Source organism: Corylus avellana, chromosome 2 (genome assembly GCF_965113065.1).
Source record: "Corylus avellana chromosome 2, dhCorAvel1.hap1.2, whole genome shotgun sequence".
Lineage (NCBI taxonomy): Eukaryota > Viridiplantae > Streptophyta > Magnoliopsida > Fagales > Betulaceae > Corylus > Corylus avellana.
Window position 1 is genome coordinate 8839702 of NC_142491.1, and position 12987 is coordinate 8852688.

Below are 12987 nucleotides of genomic sequence, written 5' to 3' on the forward strand. Positions count from 1 at the left end.
CTTTTGGTGTCATTGTGTTTGTTCATGCTATGTTGTGTTTGTTCCGACCTCCTTCAGCGTCATCTTTGTTGCTGGGGGGGGGGGGGGGGGTTGGGTTCAAGAAGAGTTAAAGAACCTTTCAAGGATCGTGTCCCTCATCGTGCCTCTTGGCTGTGCTAGCTCTAGTACACAACCACAAAATGACTGGCGGCCAATATTTTTGGCTTTTGTGCCAAGAATACATAGGCCGTGTCATTTATTTAACACATTCTCTTTTAATTTATGTTTTATTGTTATATGTACTTCTAGTGAGTTATATATATCAAACAACCACTCACAATCACACATGGATAATCCAAATCTGCTACAACTTCCATTACATATCACTGAGTCACTCACGGTATATAACAACTTCCATTATCTAACAATCACTTAATAAGAGAAAAAACAATAGTTAAATAAAAATCATGGCGACTCCAGAGCAAACATCAAACATCAAGCGTTTCTCTTTTGCCTTCAGTATAAAATTTTCATTTTCTAATTTGTTAACTCTTCTCATCATCCCAGTAAGATTTCTAATCCCTGATGACAAGTTGGAGGAGGGTCTGGCCCTAAGAAAAAAAGGGCATGAATCTTGTCTCTGCATGTTGGGATAAAGTCAGTAAAAGTAACAATACCAAAATCCTAATGTTGCTCATTCAAACATTGAAGCATGGCACACATAATTCAATCAGCCAGTGCACTACAATAACATCATGATTTTTTTGAGCATCTAATGAAGATGGCTAGGTGAATAAACTCAATTTTTAAGGACAGAATCAGAGAGAGAAGTGAAAAAATATTGTTTGAATGGAGCAAATCAAGCACAAGCAATTCTGGAAATATAGTTACCCAAAAATGATTTGATTATAAGCATATGCATAATAAAAATTGATTTAAGCGCACATGTTTGAGTGAAATTTAAAGTTAATTACTCTTTAGAAAGAAAAAAAAAATCAAATCAAACAGACATTCAATCACACAGAAGCTGAAGACTCAATTCCCCAGCTGTTTTCATGAGTACAATATAGGAACCAATTCCCCAGCAGTACAAGCCTCCTCACCCACAAAAAGATGAATGGCTGTGCATGTCAGGATGAGCTCCACTGCAGACACGATGGCTAGCAAAGCCCGCACTAGTTGTTCGTCAATTATTTTATGTAGCAAAATAGAATTGGCCAGTGGACGTAATAGTACTAGGTAATAAGCATGTCACAACTGTCATAGCCACCAAGACAGTTCTTGCACCAGCCAGACATTAAACCGCAAAGCCATTCCATATTTCCTGTAGAGCTATCTTGAAATATAATCTTCCCAAGGCCATAGCCTCTGGATCCAACACCTTCTTAATGCCCTAATTAACATGACATTTACTAAAGCTTTATAGCCTAGGGTTCATAGATAGAATATTATGTTATTTATGGGAAAAAAGAATTATATTCATTTGTCTGGCATCATGATTGGGAATGGGGAGTGGATGTTTTGGTGGCTTCCTTCTATACCTTGTTGTATTTCCACATAATGAGAAGGGAAGGAGAGGACAAGCTTTGGTGGGTTCCATCTCGCCTAAGGAAGTTTGATGTTAGATCTTTCTATAAGATCTTTGCTTGCAAAGAGGCTATCTCTTTCCCTTGAATGAGTATTTGGCGGACCAAGGCTCTCCCGAGAGTGGCCTTCTTCGCTTGGTTGGCGGTTCTTGAGGAAAATTCTCACTATGGACAATCTTAGAAAGAGATATCTAATCGTGGTCAATAGATGCTGCTAATGCAAATTGGATGGGGAGACTGTTGATTATCTTCTCCTCCACTGCAAGGTTGCCAGTGCTTTATGGAACACCATTTTCAGCCGCTTTGGGCTTTCTTGGGTTATGCCTAATAGAGTGGCGGATTTGTTTGCTTGTTGGTGGACAAGTGGTTGTTTTCGGAGCGCTGTCGTGTGGAAGATGATTCCCTTTTGCATTATTTGGTGCTTGTGGAGGGAAAGAAATGGACCTAGGAGGAGCTCAAGTCCTTTTTCTTCTTCTCTCTCTATACTTGGGCATTTGCTTGTCTAGCTCCTTTAGTGATTAACCATTTTGACTTTCTTGTTCTATTTTCCTCTCCCTCTTAGGCGTTCTTTTGTATACTGCCCGTGTATTAGAGTTGTGCCCCTCTGCGCTTTTTGATATATTCAACATTACTTATATATATATATATATATATATATATATATATATATATATATTCAACACCTCACATTTTCAAAGTACCTAAGACTATAAAATGAATGCCATGAATGCCATCTAATACCAGAACTTTTGATTGATCCATATCAAACCAGCCAATGTTACCAAAATGGCTTTTCAAGAAGATTGTACACAATAATGTAAAAGCCGAAAGCCAAATTTAGGACCAAACGTACTCACGAATAAAGGAAAATTAGTTCATGACAAAACATATATGAAACAAACAAAAGCACACGAAATCATACCTCACAGATTATCCCCTCCTTCAAGCTCAACCCCTCCATTGATGGCGACGGAACTCTGCGTGAAGAGAGCAACTTCTAAGGATTCCTTAACCCCTTCAATCTGAAGATTCTTCCTTGTACGTGTAAAAGGATCATACAAGACCAACTGCCCCTCACTATTCTCCATGAACAACTCCCCGTTCTTCCAAAACCTCAATGGCCTTTCTAAATCCGGCGGGAGTCCAATGTTGATAAATAAAGTCCACGACTCCTTAACACCAAATTCAAGCAAAACCCATATCTCCAAAGACATATTTACCTTCCCTGAAGCACGAGGAAAAACCGCCATAGCAATGCACCCGTTCAACACCATCAATTTGTGAGAAAAATACAAGGCACTTCTAGCATGCGGAAACGGCGTCGTTCGAAACACCTCGTCGCTGAAATCGAAAGCAACGGTTATTAGACCCAACGACCACCAGAAAAAAACCCCATCAAACGCCGCCGTCCGCCAACCTCCACGAAAACCAAATGGCACGCTTACATCAATCATTCTCCAATACCCATCACTTACGCTGTACACTTCCACCTCCTTCTTCACCCGCTTTGTGGCATCAGGGCCGCGCGCAACTTTTCGAATCCTCACCACCTTGAAGTCCTTAGATCTGGGGTCGAACCCGAACCCGACGCCGAGCAGATAAACAATAACTCCGGGTTCAGGGTGCCGGGAAAAGGGCGGCAGAGCCTTGAGCCCTGCCGACGGCGTGGCGGGGTTCCAGAGATAGATGTCTCTGGTTCGGAAATCGTAGAGGCAGAGTATCCCTTTACAGGAAGCGACGACCTTGAGGTTACAATTTGGAATTGTAACGAAACAGTCATTGTTTGGTGCGGGAGGGAGATTCAGAGGGATCCGAGACACACATTCGAGGGTGTCGTAAGAGAGGAAAGAGAACAGTTCCCTTTCAGCGTTGAATTTGTCGGTGGCGCTGACGAGGAGGAGAGGGAGTGGACGATCTGGGTTTTTGGTGGGGGTGAAAATGGATTGGTTAAGGAGGTTTCTAGAGAAGAAATCAGGGTTTCCAATGAGAGCATCCCAGGTTTTGGATACGCACCTGAATCGGATCAGGGACTTTGGTGGCAGCTTAGAGAGTATTTTCACCACCAAGTCCTCAGGCAAAAAGGTCAACATTCTTCTCCCTAGTTCTGCAATCCTCTGCTCTGCTCTCCTCTGCTTTCATTGTAGAAGAGTGATGAAAAAGTACCGAAAGTAAAAAGTTGCAAAAAGAAAATATAATTTAAATGCTTTTTTAGGACAAATTTATTAGTCTTTATCTTTTCCGTGCTATTTCAATTTAGTTTTAAAGTTTTCAAAACTTGCGACCCATAAACTCGACGCGAGCACAACGGATTTATGTCATAAACGGGTTATAAACTTGTTTAATAAACGTGTTGTGTTTGAGTTGAGATAAATTGATTGATGGATTAATCCGGTTGACATGAACTCGTTTTAACAGTCCTAAACCACCCCAAGATCCTCTCCAATTTAAATGAACTGAAAAATATCTAGTTAGTTATAGTAAAAGTGTATTTTTGTCTTTTCACTTTTTGATTGAACAAAAATGTCTATCTACTATAACTAATTGGATATTTTCTAGTTCAAATGAAATGGAGAAGATCCTAATTCCTGTGGTGAGAGGCAGCCTCCCCTTCAATTGTAACCCTTTTTAATTAAAAAAAAAAATGGCTAGTGAAGAAAAATATTTCTAGAAAAGTTTGTAAAAAATTACGTATGAACAGAAACAATGAGATTGTAAGAGGGCTAATTTGACTAAAAAAAAAAATGGGGCTAATTTGAGGTTATATGAGATTCAACACAATTCAAACGTCAATTAAAAATTAGAATTTTCTTTTGTTTTTTTTTTATACAAACAATTTAACCAAAGTATATTTTATATTGAGGACCAAAGTTGGAACCTCAAAAGTGAAATGAATTATGTTGGAGGGAAAAATGGCTCGCCATAAGCGAGGCGAGGGCTCTCCCAGAGCAGGTCGCCTTGAGCCCCTCTTGCCTAGCAAACATGTCTCGCGGGGCCCACAGCATGGCCATGCCATCCCCACATCAGCACAAGGGCGTTCGTATGAGGAGGATGTTCAACCTGACATGCACACGTCCCTACACCACCTAACAAAAGATTTCGACCATCCCTTGCATGGCACTATACTGTGTACACGTATGTGAAACGTGCAATGGTCAGACGTATGCATGTATATATGTAAAATGTGCATCTTTAATAAAAGAGGAGAATTCTTTAATAAACTGAGCCGTAGTTCTGATCATCTTCTTCATTCCTTCTACCATTCCACTTAAAAAGATCTTTCCCAAATGGCAAATAGAACCCAGTGTTCCATATCACCTTAAAATAATCCAAGTTCTCCGGGGTGACCGAAAACTGTGTTAACAAATCATGTGAAAAATAGTCATATGGCACGCACAATAGTTTGCTGGGTACACATAATTGAAAAAAACCTATGATTCAACAACTCAAGGTGCCTTAGCCATGGAGGGGTTTGTTATCCATACATTGTTTCCGTAAAAATTAACCTTTTATGTAGTTCAAGTAATTAATCATTTAATTTTTTTTTTTAAAAAAAAAAAAAAAAAAAAAAAAAAAAAAAAAAAATTGCCACCTCTCTTAATTCTGCCCTCAATTTTCACCACTCCCTTTTTTTTTTCTTTTTTTTTTGTGAGTCACCACTCCCATTTTTTAATTCTATATATACTTCTCGCATTCCCTTTTCTGCTTCAATAATTATATTTTGGAAAAATATACATATATATATATATATATATATATATAAACACTTACATATTTTTCTATGCCATAGTGACCCTTTCACCAAGTCGAGGTGACTAATCATTTATAAAAGACAAAAGTATTTTGTTTTTGGTGTTTAAAATGATAAAATTTGAATTCTAAACATCTACTCTAATGACTATTGATTATTGTTATACACTATGCAAGAGAATTATCAATGTGATGCCTTTCCCAAAATCTTGATGTTCTACATGATTAAAGATGTAAAAACTCTTGAATCTAACTTTCCCAAAAGCAAAGCCTACGGATCCAGCACCTTCTTATTCTCCTAATTGACATGGCATTATCAGAAAAATAATAATAATAATAATAATAATAATAATAATGTCCAACCACACATTCTGATAATAAAAAGATTCACACAAATTCTACATTTGTCTGCTGATATAATCATAATCAACCAGAACCTCTCTGCAGAATCTAAAATTATGGAGATTAGATTGAAAATTGGAGACAATATCGAATCATTACGTGATTTCAGCTATTAATTACCATTATAGATGGAACTGAATGCTATCTAATACCAAAACTTTTGATTGATCCATATCAAACAAGAGTCCAATGAGCCATACCTCATGGATTATCCTCCCCTCCATTGATGGCAACTGAAGAACTCTGCGTGTAGAGTACAACTTCAAACGATTCCTTAAGCCCTTCAATCTGAAGATTCTTCTTTGTCTGTGTAAAAGGATCATACAACACCAACTGCCCCTCACTATTCTCCATGAACAACTTCCCGTTCTTCCAAAAACCCAATCGCCTTTCCAAATCCATGGGAGGCTCAATGCTGACAAATCTAATCCAAGACTCCTTAACACCAAATTCGAGCAAAACCCATATCTCCAAAGACATCTTTATATTCGTAAAAGACAGAGGAAAAAGGGCCATTGCAACATACCCGTTTAGCTCCATCAATTGGTGATAAGAACCCAATGCATCTCTAGTGTACGGAAGCGTCGTCGTACGGAACACCTCGTCACTGAAATCGAAAGAAATAATCTGGCCGTTATTTTGCTCTGCCAACCACAAGAAAACCCCACCCAAAGCCAGGGTCTGTGAGTGGGCAAAAATACCATACGGCACGCGTAGGTCAAGCCGTTTCCAAGATCCACGGCTCATACTGTACACCTCCGCTGCCAGCGTTGAAGTTTCGGTGCCGTCCGCTACGTAACGAAGGCTAACCACCTTGAAGTCGCCGGACTTTGGGTCAAACCCGAACCCCACGCTGAACGGATGAGGAGACAAGGGCGGGATAGCCTTGAATTCTGCAGATGGTGTGGTGGGTTTCCAGAGATAGACGTCTCTGGATCGGAAATTGTAAAGGCATAGCAACCCATTACAGGAACCGACGAGCTTGAGGTAAAAATTTGGTTTTATGAGGAAATCAACGGGTCCTGGAGGGAGATTCATGGGGATCTGAGAAACACAGTCGAGGGTATCGTAAGAGAGGGAGTAGAACACAAGCTTCTCGGCGTCGGATTTGTCCGTGGCTTTGACGAGGATGAGAGGAAGAGGTTGACTGGAGTTTTGGGGGGTGAGAATAGAGTCGTTGAGGAGGTTTCTAGAGAAGAAATCATGGCTTCCGATAAGAGCAAGCCAGGTCTTGGAGACGCACCTGAATCGGAGCAGGGATTTTGGCGGCAACCTCGAGAGGATTTCCACCACCACGTCTGCAGGTAGAGAGGTTGACATTATGGTTCCCCAAGTCCTGCTTTGCTCTGCTCAGCTCAGCTCTATATTTCTCCTCTTGTTATTGTTTTATAACAGTATAATAAACTAGGACAGAAACCTTTCTTTTTTTTTTAAATTAAAAATAAGGCAAAGGCACGCCGGAGGCAGGCGTGACCATAGTAGTATTTGTTTGTTAATAGCTGCACAGGAAGAGTCTAAACCATAAAAATCGCATACAATCTCTCAAATTTAGCTAAAACATAGGACGATCTAGCCAATTATATGAACAAAGGCGGAAATTGAGAGTTTTAGATGTCCTGAGTCCCTATATATATATATATATATATATATATATATAATGACTTTTCAAAAAGAAAAAATTTAAAGGAAAAAAATTCCCTTCAAATTTAATTTTTTTTTTAAGAGTTTCCTATGAAACTCCCAAGTAATTACCAGTCATTTCAGACTTTGTCCAATGCAGACTTATAATTTGGTCTTCAAAGGCTGCGTTGTCCAGCCCACATTACTTGACAGGGACTTGGACAATCCGCGGAGGCAGAGGTGAATGGGAAACCTCCTGCAAAGCAGCCTCCAATTAGAGGATTTGACAACATCAGATTTAGTAATGCTATACGTTAAGAGTTGTATCTTTTTTATTATTATTATTATTATTATTATTTATTCTTAATTTTTTTTATTAGTAAATTAAAATTTAATAGTGATTCATCCTAAATTTATTAATAATTTTAAAAAAATAAATGTTATTTTTTTATCGCCTATCAATCTCTTTTTATTAGGTAATCACATCTGCGTCATGAGATTAGTAATCACTATTTACGTAGTTATTGCAGTTATTAAGTATGCATTATCCACATTAGATAATGGACATTTTGGGCTTTCTTTCGGTCTCTATTAAGGACTTATTAAAAACGATATTGAAAATGTTTTGCTTGTTTTAGCGTTATTTTATTAAGCATTAATGTTTTAGATGAAATTCATATCCTAATGTTTTGCTAACCCTATTCACCTTGTCGGTGAAATCAAAAGAAATAATTTCATCGCCATCTTGCTCCACCAACCACAAGAAAACCCCACCCAAACCCACAGTATGTGAATGAGCAAAAATACCATTCAAGCAATCTCCAAGAACCACAACTTATAGTAACACATGCTTACTAAGAATCACACCAAAAAAGCTTAAATGGTGAGAACTACAAACGCTAGCTCTCTTAAGGGCATGTTTGGGTGTGCTTTGATGAGCTTAAAAGTGCATTTAACACTCAAAAATTTCGTTTAAAAAAAAGGTACATGTTTGGTAAAAATATTGAAAGCGTTTTTAAGGGTTTAAAAAGCTTAAAAATGGCCCCAAAACGCACTTTTGGCAAAATCTTAAAAATGAACCTTTTCCAAAAAATACTTTTTGACTTAAACGTTTTATTTCTTAAAAGCAATCACAAACAGACTCTAAGTCCGATTGAGACATCTAATCCGACCTCATCTGGACAACGGTGAAAATTAAAGCAGCTAATATTAAGTTTTAAAATTTTCATTATGGGAGTCGAACCCTCACCCAAATAATACTTACCCAACTGCTTGGTAATGTCCCACAAGATTAATTGCTTTGACTAACAAGCATATGCTTCTCATATTATTGGTTGACATTTGAATCCACTTGCTTACCCATTACTTAAGTGAAGGATAGTTAAAAAAAAAAAAAAAAAAAAAAAAAAAAAAAAAAAAATTAACTACTTCGAAATTTATTTTGAAGAAGTTAAATATTTAATTGGTTGACATTTGGATTAGATATGGTTTTGTTGCTGTAATAAGAGAAACGAATGGATGGGGATTTCTGGAATTAAAGTAATTCCATCACACAGAAGCTGGAAATTAAGAAAGCTCAAATACCATGTAAATTTTTTTCTAATTTATCAATTACATAGAAGCGGGAGACTCAATATCACCACTACTTTTCATGCTTACAAGAGGAACCAATTCCCCAGCAGCACAAGCCTCCTCCCCAACAAAAAGATCATCAGTAACCCTCAAAACTGCATGAACCAAAATGATTGGTATTCCACAGGCTAAAGTGACACAAAGATGGATTCCTGCGCGTGTCAGAATGAGCTCCGCTGCCGTCACGGCGGCTAGAAAAGCGAGCACAAGCCGTTTGTCAATAACCTTATCCAGCAGCCCAACAGAATTTGGAAGTGCACGCAGTAGTATAAGGTAAAAGCATGTCACAAGAGTCATAGCAACCAAGAAAATTAAGGAGACCTTGCGCTTTGGCACAAGGCTTGTAAAGAGTATAATCCATACAAAAATCGTGTAGTATAATCCAAAATACCCTAAGTTTCGGATGATTCGGACGGCGGCGGCTTCTGGGCTTAAGGGGACGTTGAAAGGGCATAGGAGCTTGAAATCGTTGCGCTTCTTTCTTGTTGAGTCCTTTGAGTCATCTGGTCGATCACCCTTTGAGGGTGATGTTGAGGAGGAGGCTGTTGGCCTGTGCATGGTTCCATAAGAAGCCATGATGATATGCTTGATTTTGATTTTGAGGACAAGAGAGAAATGCTCTTGAAAAAGCTTTTGTTTATAAATGCTTAATTTCCCTAATGAAAATTTGATAAAAGGAATGAGCTCCTCTCCTTCTAGGAAGAAAGGCAGGCAAGACTTTGAAAAGTCAGGCATGACTTTGAACTGAGGAATGGATAGGATGGACCATGTGGGACAAAGTTTTCTTCCAAATTTTTCTCTAATTCAGCCAATTAAATTAACATGTGCATAAAATATATATTATTCTTAGATGCTCTATTAGAAATGCACGCAAAAATTAGGGGTTAATGGCACTAACTGATAACTGCTAACCATTTGACACGATACCATTTAGTAACGTGTCAACTTTGACACGTTACTAAAGTTTTCGATTTTTTTTTTTTTTTTAAGTTTTCGATTTAGTAATATATCAAATTTGACACGTTACCATTTAGTAACGTGTCAACTTTGACACGTTACTAAAGTTTTCGAATTTTTTTTTTTTTTTTTTTTTAAGTTTTCGATTTAGTAACGTGTCAAATTTGACACGGTACTTCGACACGTTACTAAATGGTAACGTGACAAAAAGTAATAAACAGTAGACACGTTACAAATTGTGTAGTTTTTTACATGTAACCACATTTTCATTCCTAGTAAAAATCACATATAATTTGAAAATACATCAGTTTAGTAGCCCGAGTTGAAATATATTTTTTTCCAATTCGATTACTATCTCCTCAAAATATTTCATTTTGTGTTTAACGCCATCTTAAGGGAGGTAGAGCTATTGGGCTTGCAGCATAAAACCCACAAAATATAAAAGCACCGGATAGAGTACTATAAATATCAATCCATAATAACTTACAAAACCACAAACTTACCTTTTAAAAATACGAGAGAACCATAACATATGTGGACTTACCTTTGAGAGAAATGATAAGAGTCAATATTTTCTATATATATATATATGGTCCATTTCATCTTATAAATCAATCATTAGAGTTGTGAACTTATGTAGATCTCGTATAAGTCAATGATAGACCCCACAAATCTAATGGTTTATCTATTAAATTTGTAAGAAAATATAGACTAAATATAGAAAACTTTTTAACTAACATTTCTCTTTCAGTAAACATACTTATTCTTTTATTGATAGTTGCCATAATACCTTCCCTTGCAACATAGAAGCCACAAGGTTTTGGGTCTTGGCATATTTCACTAACATGTGAGAGTCCAACCTCTCTAAATTAACATCATGCCAAAACATAAAAGATATAATATAGTAATCTCAAAAGCTTAGATCCACTAGCTCTCTATCTCTTCTTATTTGTTGCTCAACTTGGACTTCTGGGTCCTTCCTTGAACACTTCTTTACCCTTTTCTGCAAATTTGCATTTAAAAGCAGACGTGTAAGTCCACAACTTAGTATATAATCTCTTGATCATGTAAAATAATATACACCTTTTTTCTTTTAAAATGCTCACCGTTGTTTCAAAAAGATTTTCTTTCTTAAAATAACTTTGTAAGTCGGGAGTTTTTATCATCGGAAAATGACTATTTCAAAGCCTAATATGTGTAATATTTAATTAAAATAAGGTGTAAATGATTGAGACAATGTTCGAACTCAGAATACCATATTAAATCACCCATGTGGGGATATGTAAAAAGAAGGAAAAAGAAAAGATTTACCAAACCTCTCCGCGTAATACATAGGACCAAAACCTCAAGCATTTTGCAGTACAAACATCAAAACAAAGTGTAAATGCTTTGGGATATTTGGAAAAGTGAAAGTTGCATTTGAGTCTGCACGCACTGTAGCAAAACTCGTCAACCCACTCAAAAGAGAGAGGGCGATTAGCCTCTGCAACAACTAGTAGAAGAAGCATAATTATCATCACATTGAGACTCCTCAGACTAGAGCTCCCTCACCCATCCTTATTGATTTTGTTTCTAGTTAAATACAAAGCAACATTTCTAGTTGAAGACACTTATTAATTAATGGACACAAAAATACATTTTTAAAATTACCAAAGAGACATTAACTCTTGCCTTTACAAGTGTGTTATTGCTAGTAAAGCACTTTCCCTATGATACAAAATAAAACTAAAAGGAAAGAAAAAATAAAGTCGATAAAAGTCAAGGACTGAAAGGGCATTTAACCTTATTAATTATTTAGGAAGTAACTTTTTTTTTTTTGGAAGCTCATAATTAACACAAATAAATGGGCAAGTTTTTTTTTTTTTTTTTTTTTTTTTAGAAGAAAAGTAAAAGAATATATGCCACTTAACTTATGATCTATCTAACTCACAAAAAAAGAAAACCTTTTGATTTATCTTATTACTCTATCAAAAATTATCTTTTTTAAACAACTTTCCGTTTAAATAAAATTTCACATCCTTGATCAAGTTGATTTATTCTAATTGCTTCAAATGTCTCTTCATAATTTGTAAGACCCAATTTTTTTTTTCTCATATTTTTCTTTTCCCTTGCATGGTATATGGCTTTCTTATATTTTCAAATCATTTTAAAACCTTTTATATGGGTGCTTAAGAGTTTCGCTAAAAATCAAAGGTTAACAAGAAAAAAAAAAGGGTTAATAACTTTTTTGGTACTTGAATTTTGAGGTTTTTTAATTTTCCTCCCTAGGTTTTAAAACATGACAAAACTAGTATTTCAGATTTTGAAAAAGACCAAATCATCACCTCCAGTTTGAAAAATTCTATGGGAGTGGCCGAACCACCCCCAGTTTGACCTTGGGGGTGGCTCCCCAAAGCCGGTCTGGGGGTAGCTCGGGCTATGGGGGTGGTATCGGCCACCCCCCGTCTTGGCCCTTGGGGGTGGCAGCCACCCATAAGGTCAAACTGGGGGTGGCCGGCCACCCCTAGAGAGTGGTTCGGCCAATCTATTTAAAATAGTGATAAATGTCTATAAACATTTAAAAGACACATTAAGTTTAATCTAAGTTAGTAAACTACTATTAATGATGTTAAGAATTTTTTTTTCTAATTAATGATGTTAAGAATCTAATATGCATTTTAAATGTTTATAGATACTTGACACTATTTATCAAGGTGCCTAATTCCACTAAGGTATTTATTTGGAGGGCATGTAATAACATCCTCCCAACTAAGGAGAACCTCAAGCCGCGAGGAGTAATAAGGGAGGACTGGTGTCCAGTCTGCACGACAGCAGTTGAATCGGTCTCTCATGCATTATGGGAGTGCCCAGGTGCCCAAGATGTATGGGCAGGGAGCAAAAGATGGATCCAGAAATGTCATAGTACTGGTAATAGCTTTCTTGAAATTATGGAATCCTTGATTGCGAGGAGCAGTGACGAAGACTTGGCATGTATAGCAATATTGGCTCGGGGCATCTGGACTCGAAGGAATAATATTATTCATGGTGGAAATTTTACTCACCCGAACACCCTAGTACGAGAAGC

General features: G+C 37.1%; 3 protein-coding genes across 5 annotated transcripts; all 3 read right to left on the reverse strand.

Moving 5' to 3' along the window:
• Window positions 1-330: 330 nt before the first annotated feature.
• LOC132187674 (F-box protein At3g07870) lies at window positions 331-3694 on the reverse strand. Of its 2 annotated transcripts, none has more exons than XM_088513731.1 (2): window positions 2488-3694; window positions 331-584 (listed from the first exon to the last, which is right to left on the reverse strand). In XM_088513731.1, exon 1 carries the CDS (start codon window positions 3653-3655, stop codon window positions 2489-2491), a length of 1167 nt encoding a protein of 388 aa, XP_088369857.1. In that variant the 5' UTR covers window positions 3656-3694; the 3' UTR covers window positions 331-584; window position 2488. The 2 variants fall into 2 exon arrangements, with proteins under 2 accessions (XP_088369857.1, XP_059458052.2); XM_059602069.2 differs by having other exon boundaries at window positions 331-619.
• On the reverse strand, window positions 3628-7070 carry LOC132187685 (F-box only protein 8-like). Of its 2 annotated transcripts, none has more exons than XM_059602081.2 (2): window positions 5915-7070; window positions 3628-3694 (listed from the first exon to the last, which is right to left on the reverse strand). In XM_059602081.2, exon 1 carries the CDS (start codon window positions 7032-7034, stop codon window positions 5916-5918), a length of 1119 nt encoding a protein of 372 aa, XP_059458064.2. In that variant the 5' UTR covers window positions 7035-7070; the 3' UTR covers window positions 3628-3694; window position 5915. The 2 variants fall into 2 exon arrangements, with proteins under 2 accessions (XP_059458064.2, XP_088369858.1); XM_088513732.1 differs by lacking the exon at window positions 3628-3694 and adding an exon at window positions 4859-4916.
• Window positions 7071-8915: 1845 nt separating this feature from the next.
• Window positions 8916-9616, reverse strand: LOC132172633 (PRA1 family protein F3-like). Its single transcript, XM_059584171.2, has one exon. The coding sequence runs from the start codon at window positions 9540-9542 to the stop codon at window positions 8946-8948; it is 597 nt and encodes a 198-aa protein (XP_059440154.2). The 5' UTR covers window positions 9543-9616; the 3' UTR covers window positions 8916-8945.
• Between the last annotated feature and the right edge of the window lie 3371 nt (window positions 9617-12987).